This window comes from Triticum aestivum, chromosome 3B, assembly GCF_018294505.1.
Source record: "Triticum aestivum cultivar Chinese Spring chromosome 3B, IWGSC CS RefSeq v2.1, whole genome shotgun sequence".
NCBI classification, from domain to species: domain Eukaryota; kingdom Viridiplantae; phylum Streptophyta; class Magnoliopsida; order Poales; family Poaceae; genus Triticum; species Triticum aestivum.
The window spans coordinates 746,841,077-746,858,852 of record NC_057801.1 but is presented as its reverse complement, the minus strand read 5'-3'; the positions used below and the strand labels follow the sequence as shown (position 1 = coordinate 746,858,852).

The 17,776-nt window shown below is 46.1% G+C and overlaps 1 protein-coding gene and 1 long non-coding RNA gene across 2 annotated transcripts; both read right to left on the bottom strand.

Moving 5' to 3' along the window:
- Positions 1 to 12,418: 12,418 nt before the first annotated feature.
- Positions 12,419 to 13,975, bottom strand: LOC123066308 (putrescine hydroxycinnamoyltransferase 1-like). Its single transcript, XM_044489416.1, has one exon. It carries the CDS (start codon positions 13,950 to 13,952, stop codon positions 12,633 to 12,635), a length of 1,320 nt encoding a protein of 439 aa, XP_044345351.1. The 5' UTR covers positions 13,953 to 13,975; the 3' UTR covers positions 12,419 to 12,632.
- A 1,787-nt stretch (positions 13,976 to 15,762) lies between these two features.
- LOC123072158 (uncharacterized) lies at positions 15,763 to 16,937 on the bottom strand. Its single transcript, XR_006434875.1, has 3 exons — positions 16,486 to 16,937; positions 15,901 to 15,982; positions 15,763 to 15,814 (listed from the first exon to the last, which is right to left on the bottom strand). It is a non-coding gene; the product is annotated as an uncharacterized lncRNA (long non-coding RNA).
- Positions 16,938 to 17,776: the final 839 nt, after the last annotated feature.

Below are 17,776 nucleotides of genomic sequence, written 5' to 3'. Positions count from 1 at the left end.
TTCACGCAACAAGATTGGACAACATTGAGCCCGACTCCAAACAACCAAAATGAAGCTTTTGAAGAGGAGAACGATGAGTACGAGGAGGATGACAACGAAGTTGATCTCCATGACAATAATGTGGGTGATCTCGACCAATATCATGTGCACGAGACAATGGACCAATCCATCCCTTTTTCCCGTGCATATGCATCGGACTCGGATGACGATGGTCCCGATGAAGAAGTTGATGAGGAGGGGTTCACGCCGAAGGAGGCCCAAGCATTCAAGAAGGTATTCGGGCGGGATCACAAGACACCATTGTTCAAGGATCTTAGTCTCGCGGATGAAGCCGTTGTGGATGGTGGCAAATGCATATCTCTTGGAGCTAGGCCAAGTTCTCACCGTGATTTGGAAGACGGCAAGAACGGAATATATCCCGGTTGTGAGTTTCAATCCTTCTTGGAATTGAAGATGTGGCTCGACAACTACTCGTTTACACATTATCGTCCACATAAAGTGGCTAACTCGGACGTGAATTTGTGTTACACGGTCAAATGTGAAGTGCCAACATGTCCATGGATTGTGCGTGCAAGGCCATGGAGAGGAGGTCCCACTTGGCATATAGTGAGTTGTCTACCAACTCACATGTGCCGGCACAAGAATGCAGATGGCAAGCTTGTGTACCCACAACACAGACAACTCATGTCTGAGTTCATTGCTTTGGGTTGCCTCTATTGTCATAGTCGTTGGGCGTGTACCGGTGTCTGGGCTGCCTAGGCTTGAACACATATGCGGACCGAGCTTGAGCGTCCGCCAAAATCATGTCATTATCAGGCTCATGGCCCTATCACACAATCAAACAATACGGGGAAGGCCGGTGTCGTAATCAAGTGAGAATCACATCTAAAGGATTAGTCATACCTCTTGGGTGATTGCACCCTCATCATCCATATAAGCATATGAGGAACTCACATCGTCCCCATGATGGTGAGATGAGGGGTCTGATGGTGTACCAGACCTAGAGGCAGATGGTTCATCATATTCAGGATCACGACAACCGAGAAGATTCGATAACCGCCTTAACTTCTTGGCCTGACGCTGTAACATGAACAAGTATGTAAGATATCAAACTTCGCAACATAGACTGGCTCTCATAGTGAATGCGATATGTACCTTGAGGAATGCTCGTAGTGAACCATCATCATTGCCGTTTCCAACCGGTGTCTTCTCCAGAATAGACTGGCTCTCATCAGCTGCTTTCTTGATCTCGGTGCGCTGCGGATGAGAAAGAATGAATGCGTTACCCATTCAAACATGTGTAATACGGTCAACAAGAAAGTAAAGAAGGGAACACTTTACCACATAGTTAATCACCAGAACAGCAGGGACTCCTTGCCCTTGCCTGACATCTCTGTTGTACTTCCCCTTTGCTAGATCCTCAAAGTTTATGGGTTCTTCAAGAATATCCTCATTATATGCCGGCCGGCATATCTCAACTCAAGTATTTCTAATAAACCATCGTACATAGTTATCTAAAGCAAGTGGGTTGTGCTCACGAAGCGGGGCGCGTGCAGTGCTACGAGCTTTCTCCACACAAAGCTGGAAGCGGGTAACATACGGAGCATGATGCTTGTCCCAGTCCTTTATCTTCTGCTGCCTTCTCCTGTCCAACCTGCGTGGTACAAAACCAAACATTAGCATAATAAAAAGGAGTCCCGATGCTTAGACAATGCACAAACATGCTCTCTTACCTATGAAGTGCTTTGTCCGTGTCCGCCCAATCCGGCGGGTGAGGCTGGAACAGACCAAATTGACGATACACGCGATGCGGCAAATGAAACTCAACCGCCTAGTTGCATATCAGTGGGCACCACATAAGCCAGAGATCCTTATCCCGCAAGCACATCGGGTTGAGGCGGAACTCCTCGGTGTACCCCAAGCTCTCACCCGCGCCATATGGCTGCCATACCACCTATGAAATAGGGCAACAATGCAAATTTGATGACTATTTTTCAAGCAAGCATGACAAAGAACTGAAGTAATGACCTCCTTACCTGCTCAGGCGTAATCGTGTCCAACTCGGCAATGTACTTTTGGTACATGAGATTGACATCGTTCGTCATCTCAGAAACGATATCCCACTTGTAAGCCCACGTGGGGCACCATAATTCATCATGTTCATCTGCATACCAAGGATCAAACCTTGCGCTCTTCGAGCGTCCAACAAGTAGATGCTCCCAGCTCCATACAGAAAGTAGAAGCAGATTACCACCAATGCCTGCACTATGTGTGATCCTGCAACATGCATCGTCCAGCTACATATGAAAGAAAAACAATGTTAACTTGACAGCAAGCTTGCATTGCTAATGAAGAAATGAGTTGATCACAAAACAAACCAACTACCTATCGGTACAAGTAGGCAAGAGTCGCTGAACCCCAGCTCCATTTGCTATCGAAGACGGTCAACGCCTTCAGCCACATCCATGGAGCGTTCTTGCCACTGGAGTCAGGAAACAAAGTCCTCGACACAACGTACCACATATACACACGAGCATGTGTCTGGATCACATCATCAGTGGCATTCGGAGGGCACGTCGCAAAGTTATTTTGAATCCACGTGTATGCAGCTCTGGCTGCTTTCCTTTCCCTCTTCTTTTTCTCTTCTCCCTCCTCTACATCAGCCTCAGCCTCTGTAGGAGCCATACCGATAAGATCAATCATCTGCTCCCCAGTCCGAAGATGGAAACTTTGCGTCTCCGGCCTCCACCGATCAACAAGAGCGGACACCAGTGAAGCGTTCAGATTCGGCGTGGACCGGCTGACCAACAGAATCCACGGGAGTAGTCCTGCCTGCTTGATGTACGGTATGTACCACTCATCGTAAGGCATGGCAGGACCAGAGACCCCGTGATACCGAATCTTCAGAGGTTCAAGCTTCTGCAAAAAACAAGTAATGACAAATCTTAGGGTATGTAAATTTCAACTAAAGGCAAATTTGCAAAATATTTAGATTACTCATTATTACCTTGTCCTTCTCGCGCATCATGTAGGCCCGGTGTTGCACGTCGTAGAGATCGTCCAGAAGCCAAACCATCCTTACAATTTCAACCAATAAACATATAAGAGTTCATCTTCATCTCAAATATCGGTATACACTAAACATATAACATGTGTTCAACTACAAGAATCTCAACATCTCCTTCTCACACAATGAATATGTCATATGTGTTCAAATAAACTAAACATCTAATATTTCAAATAAACTAAACATCTAATATTTCAAATAAACTGAACATCTAATATTTGAAATAAACTCAACATCTAATATTTGAAATAAACCCAACATCTAATATATATATCTAAACAAACATCTCTACAAAAATCAACATCTCATAGTTATCTATAAAAATAGGCATCTCATATATATCTAAAAAAACTAAACAATCTAGGGTTTCACTAACAAGAATCATATATTGTGAACTAATCAATAACACTACGGTACTACCAATATGACTACACATCCTAAATCAAGCAAATCAAGCAAATCAAGGGTTCCATCAAATCTTGGACAAATATCTAAAATGGCAACAAATTTACGGAGCAAAAGAAAGAGAACGGAAGAGTTTACCTAGTAGGATGGATTGGAGATCGAATCCACAGATCAAATCTTTAGATCTGAGAGGGATGTGGGGGGCGGGGGGATTAGATGGGGCGCCGCTGCTGCTCTCTGTCCAGAGAGCGGAGAGATGAAGAACTGCCTGGTCGGGCTGGGGCGGCCGCGCTTAAGTCACCGTGCAGCGCCTAAGGGCTAGGCGCTGCACATCACAGTGTGGCGCCTAGCCCTTAGGCATTGCACAGGTGCGTGTGGGGCCGCGCCTGGCCCGGGGCTGCCACGCTGGCAGGAGGTGCGACGCCTAAGGGTAGGGCGCTGCATAGTAGTGTGCGGCGCCCAGCTGTCGGGCGCCACACGAAAGGGTCAGCAGAGTGAATTTTTTTCTTGAGCAGGTCATTTTGTGATTTGATTTGGGCCTGAGGTCAAATATGTGATTTTTGCCGGGGCCGGGCTTAACAAATCCCGAAGTGAAAATCCCAAACCCAGCCTCGGTCTGGCCCAAAATATGTGAACAATGCAATTTAAATATAAACTATAATCATTTTTGGAGTGTTTAAATATATGATTATCGATAGATAAATATTTATTGGATACCTACCTTACCTATGTTTATTTTTTACCTAAACCCTGCATCGACCTATTGATCTGATTCTCGCTAGAATTAAGTAGTCCTTTACTTTAGTGTATGTATGTAACATAATAATTACGAAATATTGATATTGTTTCATGGAGTCCCTTCTTGAATCTTAGATTGACAAAAACCTGTTTTCCACTTAAAATTATAATTTTACCCTCGTTTGATCTTTTGGGTCAGAAAAGTTGAACCCGGCTCAGATGATGCCAGGCTTTTGGGCTCGGGCCATTGGGCCAGGAGGCCCATGCGCAAGTCTAGCCCGTGAACTTTCTAGTGAATTGTCATGCATTGCCACAAAAGATATAACTAGGGTGTGTCTAGAACTTAGTCGGCTGAGACTTAAAGAAGTCTTAGTTGAGTGACGTCACTATAATGAGCTTTTTGGGAAATCCAAGCGAACAATTTCAACGAAAAAAATCTTTCAATTTCTCATTTTATTATGTTCAACTTTATGTATTGAAAATTTGTGTATTTCTGCTTGAGCCGTACGAGTTTCTCTTACGAGGTAAACAGAAAATCAATGAACCTGCAAATATTGGCAAAACAACAAGTATTATTAACCAAGCATAGTGGTGGTGTTAGGAGCGACACAAATAGATATGCAATAGGCGACGAAAAATTGTTGCAAGTGCTGCATGCAACGGTAATAGATGCTACAACCATTGTGACCAAATGTTGCAACCATCAATGGAGGATGTTGCGACTGGCATGACGATGTGCTACAATCAACGAGGGCCGATGTTGTGTCCGATGAGACGACATATGCTACAGCCAGCAAGACAAATGTTGCAACCGGTAGGAAGATATGTTGGAAAGGATGTGACAAAATGCCGCGAGGTCAGTTGGAAGGTGCTCAATCCAACACAAATCTCCATGTGAAGATCTAATAGCTATGCAGTCGACTGAGACTTGGTTAAATCTCAGTTGATTGAGTTTTAGCAAGCCCAATATAATTAAGTTTGATATATTTTTAACAATTCCTTTATCTCTAGCCACCCCTTGGCTTGTAGTGATGTATTCTTCATGCGTTAGTTTGCTTCTCCTTTCTAGTTCCACCCCTCCTCCTAGCTATCTCATTGTGACGCCCCCGATTCAATCGTAGACTAATCATACACGCAAATATGTATGATCAAGATCAGGGACTCACGGGAAGATATCACAACACAACTCTAGACACAAATTAAAATAATACAAGCTTTATATTACAAGCCAGGGGCCTCGAGGGCTTGAATACATCATCTTGAATATAAACAAGTCAGCGGAAGCAACAATATCTAAGTACAGACATAAGTTAAACAAGTTTTCCTTAAGAAGTCTAGCACAAAAGCAACATGATCGAAAAGGCAAGGCCTCCTGCCTGGGAGCCTCCTAACTACTCCTGGTCGGCGGCGGCCTCCACGTAGTAGTAGGCACCCTCGGGGTAGTAGCAGTCGTCAAAGGTGGCATCTGGCTCCTGGACTCCACCATCTGGTTGCAACAACTAGAAAGAAGAAAGAAGGGGGGAAAGGGGTAGCGAAGCAACCGTGAGTACTCATCCAAAGTACTGGCAAGCAAGGATCTACACTACATATGCATCGGTATCAACGAAATGGGTAGTATCTGTGGACTAACTGTAGAATGCCAGAATAAGAAGGGGAGAAGCTAGTCCTATCGAAGACTAGCATCTTCTAGAAATCACCGTCTTGCAGCAAGAGGAGGGAGTAGAGTTGTATAATATAAGTCATATTTATGTTGTTGTCAGCGCCCCTGGATCCTTTCTCGACTCTCGGAGCCACATATCCATTTCATGCCTCAGCATCCAGTTCTAGTTGTATCGATCGGGATACAACTCCGAGTGTCCGTTATCATAGGACAGGCTATCGATAGGTGTTTTCTTCCCTGCAAAGGTGCACCAACTTACCACCACACTCAATTAACTCCGACCGGACACACTTTCCTGGGTCATGCCCGGCCTCGGCCAAACAATACGCCGCAACCCGACCTAGGCTTAATAGAGAGGTCAGCACGCCGGACTAAAGCTATGCCCCTAGGGGTCATGGGCCATCGCCCCGGGAACTCCCGCACGTTGCATACGCGGCCGGTGAGCAGACCTAGCTACCTCCTTCAAAAAGGTAGGTGCTTACCAGTCCAACCCGGCGCGTACCGCTCAGTCACTGACGTCTATAGCTTTGGCTGATGCATACAACGCAGAACACCCATACTATGCCCACGTGATGGTTAGTGCTATCAGGCCATAGGCCCTTCAGATCAAATATCCAAATCGTAGTGGATTAGGAATGCGCGGTAACAAGCAGAGACTCACAAAAGATGTGACCCCGTCGCCCCGTCTCGAGGACTTGCGGCAAGGGCTAAGAATGCCCGACCACGCCTCGTAATTATCTCGCGGGCACCTTCCAGGTCAACCCAACTCCACATCACTCGCAATTAAGCTCACGTGGGTACCCCTCAGGGCCGACCCGTCTTTAGTAACATGGTTCAGTGTAAAGTCATAGTAACCATAGTAATTGTGTGTCTAACACCAAGGGGAACCCTGAGGAACCACCCTCGGTGGATTCCACTCGATGTAATCATCAAGGTGAATGTAAGACGAACCACCCTCGAGGTTCACACTTGAGGGGTTGCACAACAAAGTCGTATCAGAAGTGGTTAAGGAAGAAATCACCCTCGATGACCACGACCGAATAGCTACACTACATGGTTAACATCAGAAGTGCTGATGAGGTCTCACCATCGGCACCCGATAGTAACCCAGTAGTGTCGAGCAACTAAGGGGAAAGTGATGTGCGGTGCCAGGGCCTGGTCTTCGATCCCGTTGATCGGATCTTATGAAAATCCAGCAGGGCAGTCGGGAAAATGTGTGGGTCTCTGATGGGTCTCTACCCAGCCTATACTAAACAATTTAGGATAAGCAGGTAAGGTACAACATCAGATACAAAAGTAGGCTATGCATCAGAATAGGAGCAAACAACTACAGTAGCAAAATCTAATGCAAGCATGAAAGAATGGAATGCGCGATATCGAGATGATCAAAGGGGGGGCTAGTCTGGAAGCTTCGCTGAAAGGGAAGAAGGGTCATCGTCGACGTAGTTGATCACAGTGGCAGCATCGGGCTCGGGGTCTACCGGAGAGAAGAGGGGGAAGAAACAATAAATATAAAGCAAACAAAGCATCATAAAGCATAAAATGGCAAGATGCGGTGCTAGGGGTGGCCTAACGTAGGGCTACATGTTAAAGACGAAGAGGAAAACATCTGGAGGGGTTTTCCCGGGGTTAGGCATTTTTGGACAGACGAACCGGAGGGAAAAGGTTCGATGTTTGCTATGTTGGAGACGTGTGGCGGATGAACGGACTGCGTATTCGGATTCGTCTTGTCGTTCTAAGCAACTTTCATGTATAAAACATTTTTCATCCGAGCTACGGTTTATTTTCTATGATTTACCAAAGTTTTATTCATTTTCTAGAATTTCTGGACTAATTTTAAGTTGAATTATTTTTAAACTGAAAATGCTATGGGTACCCACTAGTGCACCCAGCAGGGTGCTGGTGTGACTGACAGTGTGACTGAGGGCTTGACTGGTCCAAGCGGGCCCACTAGACCCACCTGCCAGTGACTGGACTAGTCCAGTCAGCTGGTTGACTAGTCAACTGGGTCCAGTGGGACCCAGTTAAGAGTGACAGCAGCTTAGTTAGTGGGTTAACTAGGCTAACTAAGTTAATTGGTTAGATGGGCCCATCTTGCAAGTGACTCTGTTAGTCAGTAGGTTAATTAGCACTAACCTAAACGCTACAGTAGATGGACCACCAGTCTGTGCCTGTTAGGCGGTCAGTTAGTGTCTAATCGGCTTGACGCGCGGGACCCACTAGAGTTTGAGCTCCGGCGCGTGGCAGCGCTGCTCCGGCGAGCGATAGAGAGGGCGGCGCTGCTTGGATTCGTCGCACAGGTGACCAAATCGAGCGCCGCGAGCAGCTATGAGATGACGAGGCTCGCGCGCGTCCATTCATGGCTTCATACGGGGCTAGGACGGACGAGAACGACGGCGGCGTCGACCGCAGCGGACGCCGGAGTTCGATCGAGCTCGGGATCGACGTTTCAGAGGGCAAAACGGCTGGCGTTTGTCACCTGCGGCACCTACGCGAACTAGCATGTGGATACAAGGAAGTACGGGACCAATAGCCCACTGGAGCCTCGCTGAAGACGAGTGCATGCGGCGGAGCAAATCGGCCAACGACGAATCGGGCGCCAGAGCTCACAAACGAGCGCGTAGAGTGAGGGGAAGGAGGGAGACGCTCACTTTCGTTCCTGGGAAGGCCCGGGGAAGCCGGTGGTGGTCGGAGGGCGGCGGAGTCCAGCGATGACGACGACGTGACAGGGAAGGAAGATGAGGTCGCCGTGGCCGCTGCAGGGACTCCGAGCTCCAACCGGAGGTGGCAGGCAGCGTAGGGAACGACGGCGGGGCTGGTGAGCGCGTCGGCGAGGCGAGGCGACGACGATGGCTAAGTGAGCGCGGCGGCGCAGCCACGGTGGCGCTCGGACGAGATCGAGCGTGAGAAGGAGAGTGAGGGAGAGGAGAGGGAAGCGTGTGAGAGGGAAAAGATCTCGACGGAAGCCAGGGCGCCGATGTTGGCGTCCTTATCCTCCCCGCGGCGCCTGTAGCGGCGTGGTCGACGAGGTGGGTTCGGCGGCGACCGTGGGCACGATCGGAGGAACAGGGAGGGGGAAGGAGCAAACCAGGAGGGGGCGTGGGCCAGCCTAGCTGGGCCGAAGCCCAAGTGGGGCAGGGGCTTTCTCCCCCCTCTGCTTTTCCTTTTGTTTTCTTTTGCTCCTTCTTTTTACAGAAATGGTTTTTGCAAAATTTGAGCTGCCAAAAAGGATTCTGTAAAATGTGGGACTTGGCCATATAATTACATTGCAATAGTTGGCACTTCCATAAAAGATTGTGAGGCTTTTGAAAAAGTTTGCCAGTTTTATAAATTGAAAAGGTGTTTAATCTATTGTTTTAGCCACTGCTTTAATTGGTTTAGGCCATTTAAACACCTTGCAAAAATGTTTTCTATGGATTATTTGCCACAAGATGAACATTTTAGATTTTATTTTTGACAAATATAAATTAATGACTTTAGATTAGATTTGAATTTGAATTGTGATTTGGATCAAGTGAAGATTAGCAACAATAACATGATGACATGGCACTATTAACAGGGAATTACTGTAGCATGACACTGGGGGTGTTACACTCATGCCTCACGGAAAGCATATGCCGTTAAGCTCAACTATCAGTTACCGCAATGTAAGACCTAAAGTACCTTCTTTCCCATTTCCTTCACCCCATTCTACCTTTTGCATCGTTGCCAATGAATCTCCGTCCTCCTCCTCTCCGATCATACCCCATGCTTGCTCCACCGTAAGTTTGAGAGAATACAAATATTATTCTTCCTATATCATCTATATGGCCAAGATGAATGTTATCGGTGATATAGAAGCATGGCATCACTTATGTACCAACACCAACCCTTACGCACCCATGCAACTACATAAAACACTCGCTAATCACTACAGGGAAACAACATTTTGCCGAATACAACCCCATATGCCGAGTGTAAAATATCCGGGGCTCGGCTTAGTACATCGTAAGCCCGGTACAACGGAGGAAAAAACATGACCGCTACTACAAAAACGTTTATAGATGGGGTCACATTAGTGGCGAGCATATTCAGACCTCATGACTGTTATTTTTGGCCAGATAGCAGTGCAGGTGAAAAACGAGGCTCGCAACTGGTATTAAGGTACCACTGGCAGGCCTCTTTTCTTGCCCGCCACTGGTTTTTTTTTTGGGGGCACTACTAGAAAAAGGCCTACTAATGGCGTACCGGTTTTGCCTACTAATGGCGCACTACCGGTGCGCCATTAGTATCTGGTATACTAACGGCGCACCATGTAATGCGCCATTAGTATAGCCCACGGTGCGCCATTAGTATCTGGTATACTAATGGCGCACCACATAGAAGTGCGCCATTAATAGTAACATTTTTTTTCAAAATTTTTTTAGAATTTTTTTTTTCAAATTTTTCTTAATCTCAATTTACTATGGCTTAATCTCGGGTCAATATGCTTAATCTCAGGTCAAATCGCACTTCGTGGTCAAACTTTCCGAAAGGTCACCCATCCTCACACTACTCCAGCCCAAGCACGCGTAACTTCAGAGTTCTATCCAACCCCAGCAACAGCTCACTTCACAGGCACTTGTTGATATATCTAGCATATCAATCCTGTTATACCTTATTGATGTCTAGGACTTTGTTCATGTTCATGACTATGATGAAATTTTGAAAAATATTTCAAACTTCCCGATCATATTAGGTATCATTTTTTGAAAAAAAATTCAAAAAAAAAAATTCAAAACCAATTTTTTTTTCTGTTACTAGTGGCGCACCCCATCCACGGTGCGCCACTAGTAAGTTTGAAATTTTTTGAATTTTTTTGCCGCTAGATCTTGAAAGCCCCGTAACTTTTTTTCTGTTAGGTTTTTGGAGATTTTGAAAATGTTTAACGGGGTTCCTACGATTAAATTTGGATGTAACTTTTCGAGTAGATGATTTTTCATATAAAAAACTTTTTCATCCGAGTTCGTATGCAAAAGTTATGCCCATTTTACAAATTTCCAGGGAGATTTTGCAAATAAAGTCAAAATTCATCTTTGTAAATTTCCCAAAAACTAGAGCACATATCACATGGCGCACCACACCCACGGTGCGCCATTACTAGTTTTGAAAAAAAATAAAAGAAATGATATTTTTTTGATTTTTTTTTTGAAAAAAACTTAGTAGTGGCGCACCAGTGGAAAATGCGCCATTACTAGTTCCATTAGTAACAATTTTTTTTAATTTTGTTTTACTTTTTTTTCGAAACTACTAATGGCGCACGACGGATGTGGTGCGCCATTACTATGTCAATTAGTAATGGTGCACTATGCAACGGTGCACCATTAGTAACAAAATATTTTGTTATGTTTTTTTCAAAACTACTAATGGCGCACCACAGTAATATATTACTAGTGGCGCACCGAGACATGATGCACCATTAAAATATAGTACCCTCCTAGTAGCGGCGGGTGGCACAAGAGGGCCTGCTACTGATATTTGTTTCAGCTTTGGTGAGCACCTATCATTGTCCGCCGCTGCTCAAAAGGTGCAGATATTTTTGTTAATTTGTTGTAATCTTTTTACTTTTATTGTGTTGTTTGTTCTGACCGTAGGTTTTATTATATCTATACATTGGACTTTTTGTTAATAAAAATGTATTTAATTGGATGTAATTTAAATTTGAACTACAATTACACTTCCTCCGTCCTAAAATTTTTGTCTTACATTTGTCTAGATACCGATGTGTCTAATACTAAAAAGTGACTTGATACATCCGTATGCAGACAAATCTAAGACAAAAATTTTGGGACGAAGGGAGTACATTTTCAGTTGATTTTGTAAGATTAGCATAAAGATCATAAAGAACTTTAATGGTATGTTTTCACCATATTTGTGCTTTTATTAATGCACATTCAGTTACAAATTGGATTTATGTCAATTAAAGCTGAAAATGCATTGAATACCCTAAATATATTATATAAACCCAAGCTGCCCATCGCTCTGCAACCTTTCTTGTATGCCGCCGCTGCTCCAGAGCACCGCGGCGACGCGCCGTGCCACGGGGAAGCCGGCCCGCGCCGCCCCCACGTGCGAGAGAATGTCCAGGCCCAGCCGTCGCCGATGCCAATCACGCTTTGCCCGGCAGCGCCCCCTGGTGGTGGCGAGGGAGGAGGAGGGAGAATTGCGGCGAAGATCTAAGGGCGCCCTCCCCGTCGCCTCACGGGAGCGACATGGGAGGGGATTTTTTTTTTTCAAGTTCAATTTGCCCGCTACCGTCTCACTCGAGTACAGGTAGTCACCAGCAAGCATTTGATTATTTGGTTGGGTACTTAACCATTGAACTAGCTTAACTAGCTAGATTTGTACTTCCTTTCGTACACACACACCTTACTAGGTATGAAGATTAATAGAGTGAGGAAAGAGGGATTAAAATTTAAAACTTTAATCCTCGTCTGCTGTGTTTAGCAAAGAACATTTCTTTGAATCGGAATCACACAATAAATTTATACTTCAAAATATTCTTACGTAAATCTTAACTGTCACAATAATGATATAATTGATATATATATTTTTTGCGAGGCGATATAATTGATATATAGTGGTACATTCCCGAATAAAGAAGATGAATAATGTTTCCCAAAAGAAAAAAAAATGAGAAAAAGATAGATAATGGTACATAGCGAAAGCCTATCAGCTGGGTTTTTTTTTTTACTCAGCTCTACTATGCACGATAGTGCATACGATCGACGGGAGGTTTCCGAACTAGATGATGGCATATAGCAGGCGCTGGAAGTCGTTGAGAACAGCAGCCTCCGCAGACACGAGTATGCGCACGCCGCCGCCGAGGCCATCCATGAGGTAGACGATCGCGCCGCGCTCCTCCAACGCGCGGTGCGTCGCGAGCGGCTTCCCCCACCCGAAATCCGCGTCGTACATCGGCATGCCTAGCCAGCTGAACACCCTCAGCTCCGTCTCCGGCAGGGTGCCGGCCGGCTGCTTGCCGCCGTTCATCTCCAAGTAGTCGATCGCCGAGCGCACGAGCTCGTCGTCCATTCGGCGGACGACGCCATTGATCCGGCCGGCCACGGAGGCCAGCTCCTCCGACCCTATGTCCCGGACCTTGCCGGCGGTGCCCAGGGTGATGATCGCGTTCCCGAAGTAGCAGGCCGGCAGCGGCGGCCTCAGGACGCGCCGGACGTTGGCCGGGAAGGTGAGCCGCGTCGTGGCGTCCGGTGGCAGCCGGCGCGCGGCGCACATGGACCGCCACACGTGGGCGCTCACGGCGACGAACGTGCTCACTCGGCCACCGTCGCCTCTGCTGGTGCATGCACGCTTGAGAGCGGCAACCTGGTCCTTGGAGACGGCGAAAATCTCGCTAACGATGGGGCCGATGCCCGACGTCTCGGATAGGCTTAGCTTCGGGCAGAACACGGTGAAAGCGTCGGGGTGGACCATGGGCGGTGTGCGCGCGCGGAGGAGGGTACGGTCGTGGCACGGGAGCTCGAGCGCCGCACCCCCGGGCCCGGCTACATGTCCATCACGGTCTCTGGAGAAGGCGGACCATGTCCGGAAGAAGTGGAACACGCTTGGGGCGTCGACGGCGGCGTGGTGCAGCGCCGTTCCCAAGACCACCCCACCGCATCCCATGAAGGTCACCTGAATGGCGCACATGATGGACGGCAAGTCCTCAACGCGGGGAGCAAAGAGCCTCCTTAGTTCCGGCGACGGCTGGGAATCGACGAGGTCGGCGACGGCGAGGTCCGAGCGAGCGACGGCGAAGAGCACGCCCTGGCCGGCGCAGTCGATCTCCGCCCGACCGTCGCCATGCACGCTGAGACGGCCGGCGAGAGGGTAGAAGGCCACGAGAGCCTTGGCCAACGCCAGCTTCAGCCTGGTCACGTCGAAGAAGTCATCGACGACGCCCGAGCTGGAGCTGGAGCTGTAGAAGTAGACGGTAGGGATGAGGCCTCTACTGACAATTGCGAGGTCGATCGGGGAGAGCCAGAGGCCATGGCTTGGCGTCTGCTCGATGGGCGTCACCATGCATGATTCCACCACCTCCACCTCCCGACTTACACCCATTTTCCTTCTCAGGTCGAGTGAGAAGAGGAAGAGGCTGAGGTGTTGCACTCTTGCTCTCACGCTTCTTCTCCACATTTTATAGACGATCGATCACCATGAAGTCCAAGTGGCTAGCTATCACGTCTCCTGATCAAAATCAAAGACGACGATCTCTACCGTATCATCACCAAGATCAGGTATGGCTCCCGTCACCATGAAGTCCAAGTGGCTATCACGACCCCTGATCTCCTCGATCATTTTTAGAGAACATGCATTGACCTGAACTCTGATCTGATCTCCTCAATCTCCTTCCGCCACATGCCAGGTTTTAGTGGTTGCTCTCGCTGGAACTGTCTCGGTGAAAGTAAACCCCGAGCTACCTAGTTGGGCACGCGCTAGAAGCGCTAGCGCATGCTGCAAATTTGGTGGTCAGGGCTGCAACACCAAGGACTAGTAGGTAGCAACATGCAAATTGGTGGACCAGGGCTGCAACACCAAGGACTTGGCCTTTAAGGCCTTGTACAATGGGAGGTGCTTGAGAGATGCTTAGAAAAATAAACCGGATTTTTCTGAAGCACCGGTGCCTATTTCTACAGGAGAGACGCTTAGTTAAGCGTCTATCTTGTACAAATAAGCACCGGTGCTTAAAAAAAGCCTGATTTATTTCTCTAAGCACCTCCCCTAAGCACCTCCCATTGTACAAGGCCTAAGCAGTGCAGCTGCAACGTCGTCATAGGATTGATTGAACGTCGGTGGCGTCTCAAAAGAAAAAAAAAGATTGAACGTCAGTGGAAATGGGTCTGCCAAACTTTTCGGAAGGATTTATTTTGTGATAATCTCATCAAGGGTCAAAACAGTGATTTGGCCCCAAATCTGAGCGTCTGCAATTCTGCATGCACGTCATAGGTAATCAGGCTATGTAGGATCCGGCTTGCCTGCTCTCTCCCCATACTTTCATCCGTGCTCCCACTTCATCCTACGGTTGTCTTTTTTCCTTTTTCCTTTCTAATTTAATCATCTCCCCCCTGATTTTAAGAGGGTGGGGCCGGGCCTTATTTTGTTTCAATCAAATCATACCATGTATGCGGGAGCACAGATGGACACACACGCGGGGAGCAGGCAAGTCTCGTCCGGCTATGTACTGCCCACGCCACCAAATCTGTGTGTCGCCATGCGAAGTTACCAAAAACACGTGCAATACCAGCAACGATTCATGCATGCACATCTGATTGGTCGATAGTCAATGCACATGCAAGTGCAGGTAGCCATCACCAAAGCACTTGATTCATTGTTCGAGTACTTATTACTCCCTCCGTAATGTAATACTAGATCGGGAGCGCGCCTTGGCGCGGGGTGCCGGTCCCAACGTTAGTTCCTTGCTTAGTAGTAGCCCAGAGTTAGCATATGAATTCAAGTACTAATTTAATAGATGCTCAAAGAAAGCAAGATACACATTGGTCTATTACCGATGGTATCGCATAAGTCCGAAGACAAAACAGAGCACACAACATATACAGGAAATAAAACATATGATACGACACAGTAAACGGATTAGAAAACCTACATTCAAACCACGGAGTAGTTAATCCATCAGAAGCACCATACCATGGCACTGACAATAAATCGTTAGCAACCAAGAGCTAAACAAACACCACACAAAATAGAATGCCAATGCTGATCATAATACCAACAGCGGCTGGTCTTTCACAAGCACCACATTAAAGTTTTCTGGGGTTGGTGTAACAGAACATCGCATCGCAAGCAATACGGCACGACAAAAGGGACGATGGACCTAGGAGGAAGCATCACCATCTAACACACGACGAGACGTCCATTTGCTAGACCATCAATGCGAGAGCACATCTAACCAACACACTGTGGTCCTGCATTCCAAAAATGTGAACCTAACCAGTAAAGTGCATTACAATGCAGAATGCGGACTTTTAAGGCAATTGTTGGTGCTGATTACCAGATGAGCTTAACTGTGCAGTGCCTCATGGTAGTCATCAACATTGAGACGCAGAACGGCAAGATCAAACTGAGACTAAGGCCTGCATAACCATAGGAAGAAAAGGATCATCAACAAAGAGGACAAAGTCAAATCAGGAAGCAGTTACTGGTTCCTCTAAAAATTCATTTTAGATGACAAACTATGGGAAGAAAAAAGATACTAACTGAGAACACAGGATGGAACTGAACAAAATGACACTATTGTACCGGTGATACTGACCATCCTTCAGAATTCAAGTTAATTTGCTGCAAATAACTACTATCACACATCTAGAATGGATAATATTGGTTCTGGCAGTAGAATGTACGCTTGACATGTCTATTACGATATCGAACATGGGCTAGACCTTTCTTATTTTGCTTGCCGATGGCGTTAATGCAATTTGCTAACGCTAAAAGTGACCGATTAATGTTGGCTTCTCTGAGCTTCGGACCAAAATTATTCGTTCAGAAGCCCACGCACTGCTCAAAATATTATGTTTTGCAGTTTACTTTTGCTGACAGAGTGAAAAGAAAGCAACAGACCAAAAAGAATAGCTATTACCTGCCCGCAAGATCAACCAAGGCAAGATTTCCAGGAAGAACTTGACTACCATATCGTCCTTTCTCCTTGCGTTTTGCAGTAAAAAAGAGAGGAACAAACAGTATTTTTCATGTGAGAATAATTTACAAAAATGAGGGGAGCTATGAATTGATAGTATCTGTAATTGTTTTTGTAGACTCACAATCTCAACATGTTAGACTGATATTCTATCAAATCAAACCATATTTGAATTTGGAGATATAAAAAAGAAGAAGACTCAGTTCGGTCGTCCACGTGAACGCCCCTGTGAGAAAGGGCTCTCATTCTTTCTCCAGGCAGTAAAACAAACTCAAAGTATACTATTTTCCAAACAAAAAGTTGGAAAGTACAGTAAGCAAATAAAGAAACATATGGAAGAAAGTGCTTTGCAAACAGAACTTCATTATCCTGACATATGTAAATTAGTACATAACTTTTTTTTCTTTGGAACAGATTTTTAGTTGAATATATCATTATTGCTTTTTCAAAATCGAATGAATAACTAACAACCTGAAACTCGACTGACTAAACTACTCGGGCATATGCTATCGCCAAATTGTGCATAAAGGGGCTTGTATAAATATTCAAAGCACGTAATGGATTTAGAGTACAAAGCACGTATATAGACCATTAGTACCAAAAGAGTGTAACTAAAGAAGTTTGATAATAATAATAAATAAAATAAGACAAGTCTAGGCCATCGTACCATCATAAAAACATCACTTTCTCTCTGTCTGCCACGAGGCGCCCGAGATGACTGTGCTGCTACATATTGTATACGAATGTACCTTCATCGTTGGTGTATATTGGATCGCCGCTCCTTGCCCCTGTCATGATGTTACTATATATATCAGATGCTTAGTTCTTACTGGAGCCCTAGCATGAGCGAAAGAGCATTAGTATTCTTAGTTATACTCATACAGCATGATATTTTTAACTGAACTAAGCATCCAACAGTGTATGAGCAACTAACCATGGAGTCAATCAAAACTACGTCGGGACGGAAACTACACATGTACCCCAAAAATCCAACTATCCGTGTGAAATCGGAGAGAGGAAATTGTAACCACATGCATATAATTGAGCATGGAAAAAATATATGAGCACATGCCTTTCTTCTCATACAAGCTGCATCCAGGGGCGGACCCAGAACAAAAATGTCCCGGTGTCCATGTGTACATCATATATATGATAGCACACTTGACAACTCAAAATGTATGGCAGTAAGATTCCCTCCCAAAATGATATGTCTCACTTTCACTTGAAATACTAG

Coding starts and splice junctions, on each gene's coding strand:
- LOC123066308 (XM_044489416.1), bottom strand. CDS start 13,952: ATGGGTGTAAGTCGGGAGGTGGAGGTGGTGGAATCATGCATGGTGACG.